The sequence below is a fragment of the Trichomycterus rosablanca genome, chromosome 6 (assembly GCF_030014385.1).
Source record: "Trichomycterus rosablanca isolate fTriRos1 chromosome 6, fTriRos1.hap1, whole genome shotgun sequence".
Classification (NCBI taxonomy): Eukaryota; Metazoa; Chordata; class Actinopteri; order Siluriformes; family Trichomycteridae; genus Trichomycterus; species Trichomycterus rosablanca.
This window is the reverse complement of record NC_085993.1, coordinates 6,129,924-6,149,859: the sequence shown is the minus strand read 5'-3', so window position 1 is coordinate 6,149,859 and position 19,936 is coordinate 6,129,924. Positions and strand designations below refer to the sequence as shown.

General features: G+C 38.1%; 1 protein-coding gene across 1 annotated transcript; it reads right to left on the bottom strand.

Moving 5' to 3' along the window:
* Positions 1-2,468: 2,468 nt before the first annotated feature.
* Positions 2,469-19,192, bottom strand: LOC134316827 (actin nucleation-promoting factor WASL-like). The gene is made up of 2 exons (XM_062997319.1): positions 19,062-19,192; positions 2,469-3,226 (listed from the first exon to the last, which is right to left on the bottom strand). Exons 1-2 carry the CDS (start codon positions 19,096-19,098, stop codon positions 2,994-2,996), a joined length of 270 nt encoding a protein of 89 aa, XP_062853389.1. The 5' UTR covers positions 19,099-19,192; the 3' UTR covers positions 2,469-2,993.
* Between the last annotated feature and the right edge of the window lie 744 nt (positions 19,193-19,936).

Here is a 19,936-nt window from a genome sequence, read left to right as displayed (position 1 = left end):
CAAACAAATTAATCTTGGTCTCATCAGACCATAGGACATGGTTCCAGTAATCCATGTCCTTTGTTGACATGTCTTCAGCAAACTGTTTGTGGGCTTTCTTGTGTAGAGACTTCAGAAGAGGCTTCCTTCTGGGGTGACAGCCATGCAGACCAATTTGATGTAGTGTGCGGCGTATGGTCTGAGCACTGACAGGCTGAACCCCCACCTTTTCAATCTCTGCAGCAATGCTGACAGCACTCCTGCGCCTATCTTTCAAAGACAGCAGTTGGATGTGACGCTGAGCACGTGCACTCAGCTTCTTTGGACGACCAACGCGAGGTCTGTTCTGAGTGGACCCTGCTCTTTTAAAACGCTGGATGATCTTGGCCACTGTGCTGCAGCTCAGTTTCAGGGTGTTGGCAATCTTCTTGTAGCCTTGGCCATCTTCATGTAGCGCAACAATTCGTCTTTTAAGATCCTCAGAGAGTTCTTTGCCATGAGGTGCCATGTTGGAACTTTCAGTGACCAGTATGAGAGAGTGTGAGAGCTGTACTACTAAATTGAACACACCTGCTCCCTATGCACACCTGAGACCTAGTAACACTAACGAGTCACATGACATTTTGGAGGGAAAATGACAAGCAGTGCACAATTTGGACATTTAGGGGTGTAGTCTCTTAGGGGTGTACTCACTTTTGTTGCCGGTGGTTTAGACATTAATGGCTGTATATTGAGTTATTTTGAGGGAAGAATAAATTTACACTGTTATTTAAGCTGAACACAGACTACTTTTCATTGTGTCAAAGTGTCATTTTGTCAGTGTTGTCCCATGAAAAGATATACTTAAATATCTGCAGAAATGTGAGGGGTGTACTCACTTTTGTGATACACTGTAGATCTGTGTAGGTCTGTGTGTGTGAGAGTGTATAAGTGTGTGTGTGTAGGTAAGACTGTGTGTGTTTGTAGGTCTATGTGTGTATAGATCTGTGTGTAGGTGTACGTGTGTGTGTGTGTGTGTGTGTAGAGGTCTGTGTGTGTAGATATAAGTGTGTATGTGTGTGACTGTGTGTGCAGAGGGGTATGTGTAGAGGTCTGTGTGTAGGTGTAAGTGTGTGTGTGTGCAGAGGGGAATGTGTAGAGGTCTGTGTGTGTATAGATGTGTGAGAGTGTATAAGTGTGTGTGTGTGTAGGTAAGACTGTGTGTGTTTGTAGGTCTATGTGTGTATAGATCTGTGTGTACGTGTGTGTGTGTGTGTGTGTGTGTAGAGGTCTGTGTGTGTAGATATAAGTGTGTATGTGTGTGACTGTGTGTGCAGAGGGGTATGTGTAGAGGTCTGTGTGTAGGTGTAAGTTTGTGTGTGTGTGGTTTGAATCTCTGTGGTGCAAGTGGCTGGTTGGGCATCTGCTCAGTAATTTTTGGCTATGTCCAAGGGGTGGGTTAGGGTCTCTTTTGATTGAACAATGAGAGACAGGGAGTGATAAAGTTTACAGGGCAACAGATTGGAGGCAACACTCAGTCATTGTATACCCACAAAGTTCTTCTGTATGCTAGACTGAAGTGCTCAGTGAGTTAATGTCCATTAAAGTAAATGTTAGCTTTATTTAGATACATGCTGGGTGATTTAATCTGGCCGAGCGTCAGCAGCGAGTGCTTGTTATGTCCAGACTAGAGTGAAAACAGTCGTGACTTTACGTGACACTGTAATTATTTAAAAGTCAGAGGCATCATTAGAAGAAAAGGACACTTGTCTCCTGTGGGTAGGTCCACAGCTCCGGGGGTTAAAAGTCACGATCACAACTATCAATAACTTCCCCAAACTCTAATTACACACGTAATCAATTATAAACAGCGTTCATGTTTCTGCTGAGTGAGAATGAGACAGGAATAAATCAAACACTGCGCTGATGGAGAATAAACGTGTGATCAGGATTTTACAGAGCAAACAACACATCACATCAGACCTAATCAGATCTGAAGGAAAGAAACGTGATGCTCTGACCTCTGCATTGTTGAACTGAAAATGATGTGACTAATCGTCAGCTGTCACTTCCAATCTTAATTAACCCTAATCGAGTATTGATGCTGCTCAACTGTCCAGCTTTGTAATTAGTGTTGCAATTTAGAGCGGATAATGCGCCGGGGCAGTCCAATTACTGAACAGGAAATGAGGAAGCTGTGCTGGGTTATAGCTGTCAAACTCTTATTACAAACTGTAACACCCAAATAGCACATTAACAAACAAAATCACAACAGGGGCTATACAATCACAAATCCTGAAACAGAACTGGAAAAAAAGCAAATCTAAAAAAGAAGTGCATTAATAATAATAATAATAATAATAATAATAATAATAATAATAATAATAGTAATAATAATAATAATAGTAGTAATAATCATAATAATAATAATGTGTTTAAAAAGGGCATTAGAAAATAATTATAATTAATAATTGTTATGATGTGGGAGGAAGGACCCAAGGATGCGGAGGTTTAACTAAAAAAAGGTTTTATTTACAAAATCATAAACATAATATACATAAAATAAAAGGAATAACAGTAACAAAAAACACTTCGGGGAATCCCGAAGGCAGCCGGTGACGCCAGACTGAAAGAAACAAGGGAAAAAACATAAAGGGGAAAAAGGGAAAGCGCGAGGCGCGAACCCTGGTCGCTCACCTCCAGGCTGGGAGCTTAAGCACGCTGCCACAGCAACGCTGAAAGCAAAACCGCTCCCAGCACTAAAGAGGCGAAGCGACCGGGTTCGCGAGGTGGGAAACCTCGCGCTGTTGGCCGAAGAAGGGGGGATAACACCGCCGGTAGATAAATGGCACGGCGCTCACCAGCAGTTAATGCTGGTCAGCGCCATGCCATCCACCGGGTGTGATTTACTTGCGGATTTCAAAAGTTAAAAGCAAAGGCGCTGTCACCAGCCAGGGTGGCTGGGAAGTGGCCATTTGCTCCTGCGCTCCAGAGGGCGGAACGTGACGCTGTCACCAGCGGTAGCTGGGAGGGGGTCAGGTTCCTCTGGGCGCAGTCATGGGGTCTCTAGGTGGCGGCGGCACGGCGGCTCGACGGCTCGGCGGCAGCGGCCCGACGGCGACCTGAGAGCGGCAACCAGGCGGCGGCGGCGGCACGACAGCTGCGGCACTATGGCGGCAGCTTGGCGGCGGCGGCGGCGTGGTGGCGCCCACTAGCGGTGGCCCGGCGGCAGCGGCACGGCGGCGGCGGCACAGTGCGGCGGCACAACCTGAAGATAAAAAAAAACAATAAACATAAAAGGACACCGCAGTGTCAAACAAACTCAAAGAAAGAAAAAAGAATCGGCCAACATGAGCAGAAGGTGCGACGGCTACAGCTCTGCACCTATCCCTTAAATAAGGGAAGGCACAGGTGTAGCCACTTCGCCCTAACGAGCTGGCCAGGTACTTAAAGGCACAGCTCGTTTCTGCTCTGTAAGGCCTGTGGCATCAGGGAGAGATGGTACATTCCCCTGATGCCACAGAGCCTAACAATAATATAATATTAATATATTAATATAATAATAATAATAATAGTAATATGTTTAAAATGACATTAGAAAATAATAACAACAACAATAATAATAATAATAATAATAATATTAATAATAATAAAATGTTTAAAATGGCATTAGAAAAAAAAAAATAATAATAACAATAATAATATAGTACTACTACCTATAATAATAATAATAATAATAATAATAATAATAATAATAATAATAATAATAATAATAAATACATTTAAAAGAGCATTAAAATACTATTACTTCAATAATATTAATAATAATAATAATAATAATAATAATAATAATATTACCATAATAGCAAAACTAAAATTGCAAAATTAAAACTGGCAAATCAGTAAACATTTTAGAGATTTCTCTAACATTATAGTTTCATCTCATTTATTATGGTGGTTGCTATTCTGTAACTGTACTGCATTCAGTGATTCCGTGAAAATTGGACCCACCACAACCCTGACCATGATAAAGCACAGACATGAGATAACCTAACTGGAAATAATTTTATAATATAGTATTAATGCAGGTAAAGAATACACAAGAGAGAATGAAGTAACAAGCTAGGAGGTGCAAAAGTCTGAGGTTCATTACTTTCACTGTTTAATACACACACTATGATGTCACTGGTCCATTTGTTTTTTACTTATTTTGTTTTTTTATTAAAGGCACTGACATTATGCAGCTTTTTCTTACATATGTAAACCAGCCTCATGTTCCTGTTTAACTGATCTGTTGCTGTGGTGAGCCGATGGATTTGTGTGACTGTCGGAGTCGATCTGATGTGACCCCGATTCTCTCAGCTGTTACTCTCTGTGAGAAACAGGACACACTCACTTCTCCACACCGACACCACCCTGATCCTCCACCCTTTACTTCTCCGAGAGGGTCGTGTAATGAAATGTATGTTAATAGGATCGTAATGGTTGTATGATATTGACATGACAGGTCTGTACGTGTGCAGTCATGTGGACGGTGTAGTGTAACATATGCTCTGCTTTCCATGCGTATAGAATATAGGCCGGACAGTAGAAACTACACGAGAAACGATGTTTCCACTTGATTTGTGTCTTCACGACAATCACTGTGTTTACATGCTTCCTAATAATCAGTTACTAATTGGACTGACAGTTTATTCAAAACAGTGAAGTTATTTCCATGTACATGTACTCATCTTAATTGGAACACAGTCCTCTAATTAGCGCCACCTTTACATTTTAATTTAAAACATCTGTCTGTTTGCTTTTCCCTTGATGACACTGTCATTGAGAATCTGTGCATTTGTTTTGCATTTGTGCTGTAGATTATAAATTGTAGAGAGGGGGTTGGGGGAATGACTGAGGCCCTGTAATGGATTGGTGTCCTGGAAACTAAACCCACTGCGATCCTGACCTGCATAAACATTTACAGCATTTAGCGAACGCTTTTATCCAAAGTGACTTATAATTATGACTGAACACAATTTTTTTTGAGCAATTGAGGGTTAAGGACCTTGGTGGTGGTGGGGTTTGAACCGGCAACCTTCTGAGTCTAGTCCAGTACCTTAACCAGTGATCTAGTCTGTCCCATATATATATATATATATATACATATACACACACACACACACACACCAATCAGCCATAACATTAAAACCACCTCCTTGTTTCTATGGTCAGGACCCTCCCAGGACCACTACAGAGCAGGTATTATTTAGGTGGTGGATGATTCTCAGCACTGCAGTGACACTGACATGGTGGTGGTGTGTTAGTGTGTGTTGTGCTGGTATGAGTGGATAAGACACAGCAGTTCTGAAGGAGTTTTTAAACACCTCACTGTCACTGCTGGACTGAGAATAGTCCACCAACCAAAAATATCCAGCCAACAGCACCCCGTGGGCAGCATCATGTGACCACTGATGAAGGTCTAGAAGATGACCAACTCAAACAGCAGCAATAGATGAGCAATCGTCTCTGACTTTACATCTACAAGGTGGACCAACTAGGTAGGAGTGTCTAATAGAGTGGACAGTGAATGGACATGGTATTTAAAAACTCCATCAGCGCTGCTGTGTCTGATCCACTCATACCAGCACAACACACACTAACACACCACCACCATGTCATTGTCACTGCAGTGCTGAGAATGAGCCACCACCCAAATAATAGCTGCTCTGTGGTGGTCCTGTGGGGGTCCTGACCATTGAAGAGCAGGGTGAAAGAGCTACAAAGTGCTCATAATTGGAAGATGGAGCTGATAAAATGGACAGTGAGTGTAGAAACAAGGAGGTGGTTTTAATGTTATGGCTGATCAGTGTATGTGTTCTAATCGTTGAGCAGTTTTGTTAAATTTCAACTGCAGGCCTTATTGACCAACGTCACTGATGCTCTTGTGGCTGAACAAAGTGAGTCCCTGTAGTCATGATCCAAAATCTACTAAAAAATTAACTGAAGGAGTGGAGACTGTAAAAACAGCTAAGAGAACTCATTTCCTGCACCTGATATTTACCACACAGATGTTTTTCATACTGATGAGGGTAATAATGCTGCACACAGCAGAATACAAACATTGCAGCTCTGAGACAGAACACAGTATCTTATTCTGATATAATCACACATAAAGCACTTTCAGCTGCATTAGCCTGCATTAGCAGAACATTTTAATTGCCGGTTGACAGAGTCTTAAATGGAACTGGTGTGTCTGTGTGTGTTTCTTCGATTTTTTTTGTCCCCAGTAGACTGTGCAAACATATGGTTCCTCCCCCTCACCTTTAGTTAAGCCTCTCTTAATTAACTTTAAATGGCTAATTTGCAAGCTTGAGTAAGCAGGGTGTTATTCTCCAGTACGGAGACACTGTTTCTTCCAACCAGATAATGAAACAGTCCAGATCTGCAGATCAGGCCAGATTGAGGATTTAAATATTTGGCTTACTTTTAATGAGGCACGAAAAACCTGATAAAAATCAGGAAAGAATATGGATTTGGTAGAGGGCATTAATTGGGGTTGTTTCGGGGAATTTTCGAATGATACATTGACTTTGTTAACATGCAAATATTTTCATCTGTCTGAACTGAAAAGTCAAATCTAATCTCAGATTCTGACTGTTAGAAATATTAGATAGCTGAAAATGTAAAGGTTTAAGTTTGTAACCCTACATTCAGACCGGCAGCAACTTTTCTCCTCTTGTCGCCTGGAATGCTGGTGTCCACATACTTGAACTCAGCCCCAGTGAACAGCTTGTGCGTTTGGGTAGGTAGGTAGGTAGGTAGGTAGGTAGGTAGGTAGGTAGGTAGGTAGGTAGGTAGGTAGGTAGGTAGGTAGGTAGGTAGGTAGGTAGGTAGGTAGGTAGGTAGGTAGGTAGGTAGGTAGGTAGGTAGGTAGGTAGGTAGGTAGGTCACACGCGATGACAGATCCAGTCTTTGAATTTAAGAGTATTTGCAGTTTAACAATAAGTGTCTGTTATATAGATACACCGATCAGCCATAACATTAAACCTCCCTCATGTTTCTACACTCACTGTCCATTTTATCAGCTCCACTTACCATATAGAAGCACTTTGTAGTTATACAATTACTGACTGTAGTCCATCTGTTTCTCTACATACCTTTTTAGCCTGCTTTCACCCTGTTCTTCAATGGTCAGGACCCCCACAGGACCACTACAAAGCAGGTATTATTTAGGTGGTGGATCATTCTCAGCACTGCAGTGACACTGACATGGTGGTGGTGTGTTAGTGTGTGTTGTGCTGGTATGAGTGGATAAGACACAGCAATGCTGATGGAGATTTTAAACACCTCACTGTCACTGCTGACTGAGAATAGTCCACCAACCAAAAATATCCAGCCAACAGCGCCCCGTGGGCAGCGTCCTGTGTCCACTGATGAAGGTCTAGAAGATGACCAACTCAAACAGCAGCAACAGATGAGCGATCGTCTCTGACTTTACATCTACCAGGTGGACCAACTAGGTAGGAGTGTCTAATAGAGTGGACAGTGAGTGGACACAGTATTTAAAAACTCCAGCAGCACTGCTGTGTCTGGTCCACTCATACCAGCACAACACACACTAACACACCACCACCATGTCAGTGTCACTGCAGTGCTGAGAATCATCCACCACCTAAATAATACCTGCTCTGTGGTGGTCCTGAACATTGAAGAACAGGGTGAAAGCAGGCTAAGTAAGTATGCAGAGAAACAGATGGACTACAGTCTGTAATTGTAAAGCTACAAAGTGCTTTTATATGGTAAGTGGAGCTGATAAAATGGACAGTGAGTGTGGAAACAAGAAGGTGGTTTTAATGTTATGGCTGATCGGTGTATACGTGTGTTAAAGCCTAGTGGCTAAGGTACTGGACTAGTAATCAAAAGGTCACTGGTTCAAGCCCCACCACTGCCAGGTTATCAATGTTGGGCCCTTGAGCAATTGCTTAGACAGTATACTGTCACAATTCTGTAAGTTGCTTTGGATAAAAAGTGTCTGCTAAATGTCGACAAGGTAAATGTAACTATGGTCTAACTAATCCAAATGGAGCTTTATAAACAATGAAGGTCGTATTTAGCTGAGATCTCAGGAGAAAAGCACACACAGCATTTTACAAAGAGCATAAGAGCATAAAACCAACAGTTATACACGGTGATGGTGTGGTGGTACATTGCTGTTAAATGTTTATAATATTTTTGACTGTTCCGAGCTGAAATCAAGGCCTCAGAGCCTAAAACTGCCTGAAGGAGGCAGCAGCGATCAGTCAAGCATCTATTTCACCTCCATCTCTCTCTCTCGCTCTCGCTCTCTCTCTCTCTCTCTCTCTCTCTCTCTCTCTCTTTCCCTCTCACTGAAGTCCATTTACATAGTGAAATCTAATTACTCCGACGTTATGAGAGAGCATTTGATCTCAGACTTAAGTAGGAGAGAACATATTATTACCCCCCAAAAGAGGCTTTTCCCAGATGAAGGTGGCTTACGGAACAGAGGGTGCGACTTGTACACAATCACTCCTCCTGTTTTAATTTTCACCAGCCACCAAGTTAAAAAAAGAAAAGAAAAGAAAAGACAGGGGGAAAAAGAACAGCGATTTGTTTTTGTCACGGCAGCCCGGGGGAGGTTTTAGGCCCGGAGAGTAGCCAAGGAGTCGACTTAGAGGACAAAGTGTCCACCATTCACCGCTTCCCTTCCGTCTGTCTGGAGAAGGGGGACAGAAGTTTAACCATCCTGATCTGTGCACTACTCAACAATAGGTCTCCCACTGACCAGGAAAATTAGATTTTATTGTAATACAAAAATAAAATCTGCTTTTAAACATCTAATATACAGTTAAAGTCAAAATACATGGACGTGTAAGGGACGTGTGTGCCATGGTCATTTTGGGATTTCAGCTATTTCAGCTATATGCAACTTTCCTTTTTAATGACCTACTTTTTGAAACACAAAACTGATGACATAAATGTTCTTAAAGTGGCAAAAGCTGCTGTTTTTAAATATTTTGATGTAGAAAATTTCTAAATCTAACTGGACATTCTGACACGGCCTGGACTCCAGGTGATGGTTTCTCTGCACCCACTGCACTGAGCCATAATCATTACAGTCATAAATATAATTTGATTTACATTGATTTTCACATCATGATTGTCACTTCTATGTCATACAGAGAACACCTTTGGGATGTATTGGAACATTGATTGCATTGATTTAACATTTGAATGGGCACAAATTTCCTTACTGGCTTTCTTTAAATAGCAGAGTGGAGGCTGTTATTGCAGCAAATGCAGGTGTGTGTGTGTGTGTGTTTGCCTTGTGATGGACTGGCGAACTGTCCAGGTTGATTTCTGCATTTCACCCTGTAAATCACTCACCTCGACCCTGACCAGGATAAAGCTGTTGATGAAACAGACAATGAATGTGTGAATGTCAAATATCCTGGTCTGGGTCACGGTGGGTCTGATTCACTGCCGAAAAGCAAGAATTGCCATATATATATATATATGCATATTATATTATGTTCTCTTATTATATTATATACATATTATATTATGTTCTGTTATTATGCTATATACATTATATATTATGTTATGTTATTATATTATATACATGTTATATTATGTTACTTTATTATATTATATACATGTTATATTATGTTACTTTATTATATTATATACATGTTATATTATGTTACTTTATTATATTATATACATGTTATATTATGTTACTTTATTATATTATATACATGTTATATTATGTTACTTTATTATATTATATACATGTTATATTATGTTACTTTATTATATTATATACATGTTATATTATGTTACTTTATTATATTATATACATGTTATATTATGTTACTTTATTATATTATATGCATGTTATATTATGTTACTTTATTATATTATATACATGTTATATTATGTTACTTTATTATATTATATACATGTTATATTATGTTATGTTATTATATTATATACATGTTATATTATGTTACTTTATTATATTATATACATGTTATATTATGTTACTTTATTATATTATATACATGTTATATTATGTAACTTTATTATATTATATACATGTTATATTATGTTACTTTATTATGTTATATACATTATATTTTATGTTCTGTTATTATGTTATATACATATTTTATGTTATTATATTATATGCATTTTATATTATGTTATTATATTATATACATTATATATTATGTTCTGTTATTATATTATATACATTATATATTATTTTAATTGTATTACATTTATATTATATAAAGTTCTGTTATTATGTTATATACATATTATATTATGTTCTGTTATTATGTTATATACATATTATATTATGTTCTGTTATTATATTATATACATTGTATATATTTTTTTATTATATTACATACATATTATATAATGTTCTGTTATTATGTTATATACATTGTATATTATGTTCTGTTATGTTATATACATTATATATTATGTTCTTTTATTATGTTATATACATTATATATTATGTTCCGTTATTATGTTATATACATTATATATTATGTTCTGCACAACATTGGCACTCATTTGGGGTGTTAGTAAGTTTATTTTTACACATGCAAACCTCAGGTAACATCAGGACATCAGTATGTATTCACCTTTAGTTTAGTACCCTGCTTTATTTTTTAAATTGCAGGGCTATTATATTATATTAGAGCTCTGCTGCAGGCTAATTTAAGCATTTATCATTTATTTATATCTTTTTTTAAATGCTCAGCTGATCTCTGCGTGCTTTTAGCTTCTATTCTGTACGACAAGATTACAGCTTGTCAGTAAATACGTACACAAAGTGCTGGAGGTTTCTGTCTTTGTTCCTGCTCTTGTAAAAATGATCTGTAATTGTAGTCACTCCGGCTGATTTCTTAGCTTTGACCTTTTCAGTGCAGTAATATATAAATTGATGGAGGAAGGATTGCCTGCCCAAACTCTCCTTTGTGCCAGAGCTTCAATCTTCATGCAATTATGGCCCAGTTTGTGAGACTATCTTGATATTGTTTTTTGTAGCGTGTTATTAGACCTCCATCTCGAGGGGGCATTTCTTTTAGGTGAAACTATGAATCTGTGTGCAGGACCTCTCGCTCTGGAACCGAATGCAAAATTGATGAAATTCACAGGCAAAATTACCCAGCATGCTTTGATCTTCATCTCAAAAAAAAAAAAAAAAAAAAAGATTAAATATAAAAGGAATATTGCCTAAAGCTGAGCGTCCTCTGTATGGCAAACAGGAAAAACTAGAAAACAAAGGGAGCGTGAATGATTTAAGTGGCTGAAAAACAACCTTTTCTAACAAAGCTAATAAGTGCTTACTTTTCATGTCCTTCACCTCAGTTCAACGTCCTGTAACTCTAAGACAAATCTGCTCATAAAGTGCAGCACAAAGCAGAAACACACAGTCCTGTAAGTCGAGATAAAGCACATATACCATTTCCCCAGTGTGTACTGCTGTGTGAATGGAGAGGATTTTTATTTATTGATGTTTGGAGAAGTTTTTGGATTTGCTTTCACGTCTGGGATCTTGTGTAGGAATTCTGATTTTTATATTCTGTTCCACAGTCACTGATCATAAAATATTAGTTTTACAAGGATAAGAGTTAGGTTATTCAGATCAAATCATTATGATATAAAATACAAATGGAAAAGATAGACTAGAAATCTGAAACCTAAAAAGTACATAATAATAATAATAATAATAATAATACAAAAGGTAATAATGATAATAATAATATTAATAATAATAATAATAATAATAATTATACAAAAAGTAGTAATGATAATAATAATAATACAAAAAGTAATAATGATAATAATAATAATAATACATAAAGTAATAATAATAATTATAATAATACAAAAATAATAATACAAAAAAATAAATAATAATAATAATAATACAAAAAATAATAATAATTATTATTAATAATAATAACAATAATGCAAAAAATCATAATTATAATACAAAAATCAATAATAATAATAATAACAATACAAAAATAATAATAATAGTAATAACAATACAACAATTATTAATAATAATAATAATACAAAAAATTACTACTACTACTACTACTAATAATAATAATAATAATAATAATAAGAAGAAGAAGAAGAAGAAGAAGAAGAAGAAGAAAAACAGGAAGAAGAAGAGGAAGAAGAAGAATACAAAAATTAATAATAATAATAATAAGCGGATGGCACAGTGCGGCACTGTTGCCTTATAGCAAGAAGGTGCTGGCTTGGATATGTGTGTGTGTGTGTGTGTGTGTGTGTGTGTGTGTGTGTGTTTGCCCTGTGTTGGACTGGCGTGCTGTCCAGGATGTTTCCTACTTTTTGGGACCCTGATTGGTGGTAAAACAAACAATTAACAAATGGACGAGTAGGTTTTACAGTGCTAGAGATCAAGTCTTGGAGGTGCAAACGGCCTGACAACAGACACAACTGGCTGTGTCTAAGGCTAAGGAAGATCGTGATTGAATATTATAGATATTGTAAATGAGTGATTGAATATTACAGACATAACTTGACCCTCAGAATGTAGTTTTATTTCTTGAAATACCTCACATGTTGGAGGAGGCCTGTAGTCTTTTTATTAAAGAAAAAATTAAACTGTGTTCTTTGTTGTAATTCTTCACATTTTCTCTGGGGCAGGAAAAGACATACTAACTAAAGATAAAAAATTACTTTATACTGTAGTACACTGTATAGCCCAGAAAACATTCTTATAAAAGCTTAGTTTTATTATTTTAGTGTATTATATGGTCAAACATATACTATAAAGCCTTTGGGATTAATTGGAACGTTGATTACAAGCCAAGTCTGCTTGTCCAATATTAAAGCCTTACCTCACAAATACGCTCTTGATTTGATGGGTACAAACACACTCCAAGATCTGGTGATAAATCTGATGCTTAAAGCCACAGGAGGAGTGAGTGGTCAACTTTATATCAATGCTTTTGGTGAATTCCTAGTTGGTCCGCATCACTGGAATGGAGTGGATTCCCCACCACTGGTAACTGTACGTCATCATTACATCTCTATAAAAATGAGATCTGCAGTCAACATGCCTGTAATCACATCACTGAATGCTGATCATTTGATTCTCATGTGGCATAGAAGGATTGGTACAGGCTTAGAGGCCATGACTCTTCCTGTGTGGACAGGGGTTGTTAGAGGGTTTATTTTCTCCAACCAGGCAGCAGAAAATCCAGTTATTAGCAACAAACCAATTATTTTTCCCCCTCTGACTCACGGCTGATGTCCGAGTTCGTACTCGTGGATTAGAAAGGTTTTCTGGACAGGCCGAGGAACAGAAGCGGATAAAACATTGACGAATCCCCGTGGCCGCCCAGGGGCTGGCGGAACTGAAGTTGGTAGGCGACATAATCACTAAAAAGAAGTCTGGAACTGTAAGGACTGAAACAGGAGCACAGGAGGAGAAGTGTGGACTGTGGAGGGGTGTAGGCTGGAGTTACAGGCAAAACTGCACTGTACTGTACACCACAGACATAATTATTGATGAAAGATGCTCCAAGGTGACATTTACATTTGGGAGTCGACCATTAAATGTAGTTTTCATGATATGGATAAAAGTATTGGGACACCCTTCTAACTTTTGAATTCATGTGTTTTAGCCACAACAGTTGCTAAATGGTATAATAAATTGACTATATATATAAGGAAAACTAAATGTGTTCAACTTTGCTGCACCAGTTGAAGGGATCTTTCTCTTTTAAATTTTGTTCCCTTTATTTCTCAGAGTAAATGTTTTTTCTGTAGAATATGAGTAGACCCTTGAGTTACGAACCGTTTACCATACGAACATTTTGGGTTACGAACGATCTTTTTCAACTTAACGTACGAACAAATTTCGGATTACGAACAGAAATTCGCGAAACACGTGACCTCACGAACAAGTTGACTCCGATCGTCTCTCTCTCACTATATACATCTACAGTGAGCAGAGAGCGGATGGTGTTTTTTTTTTTTGGTGTTTTCTTTATATTTTGTAAAATTCTATATTAAAATGACCTCAAAGAAAGACCGCAGAGAAAGCGTAGTGGTGAAAAAATGAAAAAATCTATTACTATTTGTTGTTGTATAATTACTCCTGCCAGTAGCTGTCACTGTGTATCAGACAGAGGGGACAGTGAGTAAGAGAGAAGAAGAAATTACACCTATGAAATACAACGCTATTGAAATAAAGAAGGAAATAATAGAGAAATATGAGAGTTATTGTTGTTTCTGGTAGATACATTTTATGAAAAAGAAGGAAATTTATTGTGGTGTATGGTACAGCACACGTACTGTACTGAAATGTGATGTGTTTTTTATGTACAGTACTACTGTGTATTGTTGTTCATTATTGTTTATTACAGTATTATCTATTCTATAATTTAAGGGAAAATATACTTGTATTTATAACAAAAAAAAAGACCATTTAAGACATTAGAAAGGTTAGGTAAGGGGGGGGGGGGTTTGGGAGGTCTTGCACGGATTAATTGTATTTACATTATTTCTTATGGGAAAAATAGGTTTAACTAACAAACATTTTGACTTATGAACAGCCCTTCGGAACCAATTAATTTTCTAAGTCAAGTGTCTACTGTATAATTGTTTATATACTGTTATATATTACAATTAGGGCTGTCACCCGATAATTTTTTTTAATCGAGATTAATCGTGATAAAAAAAAACAAAAAAAAACAAATTAATCGCGATTAATCGACTTTGAACAGTTATGCACATTTTTATTGCAAGAACATGTTTACCAATAAACATTTTTATAAAATTGTGATAAAATTATTACATATTAATTATGTTTAGAAAGCCAGTCAGTGCCTATACAGAGTTGTTAACAGCTACCCATCTTTCAGCCAGTTATTTAAAATGACGAGTCTGTTCACATTATCTGGCAAAAGTGAGTGAGGATCTTTTCCTGTTTGTAACCCTGCCACTGAAAACAGGCGCTCAGGGTTCTAATATGAACCATTTCTAGATGCAACACATACAATGTCATATAGACCCACATCGTTAACTATGTTAAAGCGACTACAGTCCATTGTGATTCATTTAACACCAGTGTTTGTAATGTTCCCATGACGTGTACAGTCCATGAGCTTTCCATCCAAATTAATCTGAAATAAAGTTAGACTGAGTCTGAGCTCATTTAGTCTGTAACGTGTATCCGTGCGCGCAGACGCCCGACGAGACAAATGTGTGCTCTGACCAAAGATGATATTAAAGCGTCAATTAATGACTGTAATTTTGTCTAGTGATGATTTCTCACGCTTTTTGAAAATTATTATTTAAAATACCCAATATTTCGCAATATGTAGCAGCAGCAGCTCAAGTCATTTGTACCTCACGACCGCAAACTGGAAAAAGACCGGTTTTATCGTTATACAGTATAAACACAATGTTGCTGTGTTAAAGCAGCACAAATTACCACAATGACACATGTTTAAAGTGGCACAAACACAGCCAAATAAAAACTGTTTGATTAAAAATGTTATTCTTGATTAATTTTTTTAACTGCGATAAAAATTTTAACACGGTAATTAACACGATTAATGACAGCCCTAATTATAATTGTTCATATACTGTAGTTATACAAAGCAATGTGAATTACTGTAATATGGGGGAAGAAAACCTTTTTACCTTTGGCTATAACAGCCTCGACTGTTTTGGGAAGATTGTCCACAATATTAAAGGGATAAAGTGGTGATAAAACGGACAATGAATGAATGAATGTTTATGTCATTTGAAGTGACTGTCGTGGTCTCAGCTGCAAGGACTGAACAAACACTCTCACTCATTCACTTACTGTCTTCACCACTTATCCAATTAGGGTTGCGGGGGGGTGGGGGCTATCCCAATGGTAACACGGTAACACCCCTGGATGGGGCGAAAGTCCATCGCAGGGCAGACACACATACACTCACACACTCACCGCCCCGCCTAGGGATCAAACCCAGGACCTTTTTGCTGTGAGGCAACAGTGCTACCCATTGAGCCACCGTGACAGAACAAACAGCTCAACGTTAATCTTTTAAAAAAAAATGTAAGCTATCTCTAACTTACAATATTAAACTGGAAAACATAGCTCACAAGGTCAAAAAAGCTACAGTTGGGGTCACTGGCCAAAAATATTGAGCATCTCGGGCAACACAGAGATTTGTTTTTCCGATCCTTTTCTCCAGTGGGCCGCTCTGTAACCTGAACAAACAACAATCAGACGTGAAATCTTCCAAGCTTTATCAGACTAAACTGAGCCGACAGCTACCAAACACAGTCTATTAATCTGATTTCTCTCTTTGTGAATCAGTAATCAACAGATGAAGTGGAACGGAGATAATTAACCTGAAGCCGTGTCGTGCTGTATTAGCACGTGATGGATTAGATTTAACACTTGTTTTCCACACCGGCCCAGTGAGAGGACCTGCTGCAGCTCGGCCCATGCTAACCTGAGCTATCTCTGCCATTATGGCATAATTAACCTGCTAATAGCTACGTCCTTACGCCTGCACTGAGCTCATTATTAGACGGCATGATCAACAGCATGTTAGCGAGACTATATGCACACAACATGACCAAAAATATATGGACATCTGATTTTGGACACTATTGCTATTAAAATAGGGTGACCTCTATGTAACCTTTTCAGCCATACCAGCTTGAGAAGGCTTCTAACAAGACTTTGAAGGATGTCTGTGGGAATTTGTGCCCATTTAGCCAAAAGAACATTGGTATGGCTGGGCACTGAAACTGATAGTGTAGTTCATTCTTCCCTAAACTGTTGCTGCAAAGTTGGAATCATACATATGTGCACATTTATACAATTACTTTTAGCAGATGCTTTTATTCAAAGTGACATACAGTAGTAACTGAGGTGGTGCTCAAACCAGCAGCCTTCTAATTACTAGTTTAGTATCTTAACCAGTGAGTTACCACTGCCCATAAAGAAGCATCCTGCACTTCAGACAGTAATGTGTAACTGGACATTGTGGACTGTGGATTCTCATGACATCCAGAAGTCCAGACGAAACAGCATAGGGACAATATCCATCCTGAAGCGTTGGCACATTAATTTGCTATGCTACATGCTATGGTAATTTAACTAATTAATAATAATAACCTATTAACCTACAACAGCAGTGTAAACAAAGTCTGACAGCTTAACGACATAAAGGATTAAAATGACCATCTGCTGCTTTTTTCTTTAATGTAAAACTTGACACAATGTTAAAAGATTCATAAGTTAATTGTTGATTTTTGTGTTTGTTTAAACACAAAATATACTTACAGCAATTCGGTGGTGTAAAAAATGTAATAGGTCATTCGTATCCCTCTGTATAATGTGATACCCACATAAATAGTACATAGAACAGTGGTCTTTTTGCCAAAGTCCTCAAGAAAACAAGAACAATGTCCACAGAAAGAGACTAAATATGATGGGTACAGAGCAAAAAAGAGGAAAAATGAAAATAAATAAATGAATTTGGCAGATCTGAGCCTTATCTGTGTATCAAGTTAGTTACGATCTACAGTATGTTCCATGTTGAAGGTGTTACGTGTTGGACAGGTGAGTTATTTTGCTTAGGAGAAACGACCGAGACAACCGTCTTGACCGAAACTTTCCTCTCTGTTCTCATTTACTCCTATTGGTGTCTTATAGAAAGAAGAGTGATTAATTAGACACCCTTTTTTAACTTGGGGACTGGATCCCACATGGGGTCACCTAAGATGCATATGGGTTCACGTGAAGTGTTTTACAAATCATATGGTTAATATGGGTTGCTTTTCTCTCTCTGTCTCTGTAGACTTGTATCTGCAATCATCAGTCCTGTTAGAAGCTTCAGCTCAAATTAAAATGCTTGAGGAGTTCACATTAACCCATCTGCAGCTCCTGTGGGTGGAAATGAGACTCTGTACATGAAGCTGCCTTCTCCCATCTGAGCATCTGAATAAGCAAGACAAGCGACCGAGTCCTGCATCATCATCATCTCACCATGAACTGCTTCCGTAAGTCAATTACAGCAGACCTTGTTGTGTCCTCTGAAATAGGAACGCGCTCAGCCGGAAAACACCAGAATAGAAAAATAATGGTGGAGGAAGCCGGTCGCTTTCAGGATCACCTCGTGTAAAACTCAAATTCTGTTTGGCTGCTTATTAATTCATAAGCCATTAGTAACATTTCAGCCACGAATAAAAGTCTGACAAAAGTAGGGTGAGCTTGGAGGAGGCATATTGAAATAACGTTTTAGTATGCTCGATTGCAACGGAGATGCAGGGAAAATGGCTTAGAGCGTCCGCCTAAAGGATGCAAATGGACTGATGGGAAAATGCAACATACCAGCTTAAATAGCACAGTCAGCTAGAAAATGTAGTCTACATTCTTTAAAAATAAATAAATCAAATTCTGCATGCTCTATAAAGTCCTATTTTAACCACTTACTACAACTGCTAAAAATAATAATAATAATAATAATATAATAAGAATAATAACAACATAATAATATAATAATAATAATAATAATATACTACTACTAATCCTACTACTACTAATAATAATAATAACAATAGCATAATAATAACAATAATAATAATAATAATAATAATTAAAAAAACAATAATAATAATAATAACAATAATAATAATAACAACAATAATAATAATAATTATTATTATTATAATTTGTTTATCCTCAACAATAATTGAAGATCCATTCTGCCTAAATTATTTTTCCCTTGCATTGTATGCTGATTCCAGATCTCATCTATGTTTAAAATATTTATTTTTCATAAGAAATGTAGAATAATGTGTTTAAAATACAAGTTTTAGTCATATCACTCAGTCCTGTTATCCTCACATATTCATCCTTCTGAAAAATGTGGAAATATTCTACAAGTCATGCACAATATTGAACAGAAATGCACAACAGGCATAACATTATGACCACTGACAGGTGAAGTGAATAACACTGATTATCTCTTCATTACAGCACCTGTTAGTAGGTGGGATTGTTAGGTTCCGCCAGCACTTACCTTTCATTTTCAGGGTTTCCCAGCGTTTTGTTTTCATTCCGGTTTGTATTTTGTTTTTCTCCGTTTTCTTTAGTTTCCCCGATCGCTTTTGTTCTTGGTGGTGGTTTGCGTTTGTTTTCCCGTTTTGCTCCCTTCTCCCCCTAGCGGCCTGGAGCGGTACTGTTTTCGGAGGTTGCTGCGGTTCCAGCCAATAGATCGCTGGAGGGCGGACCCCCACACACCTGCGCCTCATTCCCCATCTCATCAACTCCTGCATTTAAACGCCGGGTTTTCTCTCACTCGTCGCCAGATTGTCTGCTTGCCATACGACCTTCCCCCCGTTCCTGCGTTCCTGCCGTTCCTGGTTCTCCTGTGTTCCTGCCGTTCCTGGTTTTCCTGTGTTCCTGCCGTTCCTGGTTCTCCTGTGTTCCTGCCGTTCCTGGTTTTCCTGTGTTCCTGCCGTTCCTGGTTCTCCTGTGTTCCTGCCGTTCCTGGTTCTCCTGTGTTCCTGCCGTTCTTGGTTCTCCTGCGTTCCTGCCATTCCTGGTTCTCCTGCCATTCCTGGTCATCCTGCATTCCGGTTCATCACTCCTGGTCATCAGTCCGCCCTGCAGTTCCCCGGCGCTTCCAGTACCGCTCCTGCCGCTCCCCTCTCGTTTTCTGTTATCTTTTTGGTTGTTTGTTTTGGTCGTTTATTTATTATTTGTTTAAATAAATATCGTATTATCACTTCTGGGTTTTGTTGTTTGTGCACTCGCCTTTGGGTTCCCCCCTAGTCCTTGGTGGGTTATTAACTAACCCTAACAGTACAATCTGGCCACCATGGAACCCACGGGTGCACAAACGGGTGGGGACCTGACCGTTGAGGAGATCCTTATCCGCCATAACCAGATGCT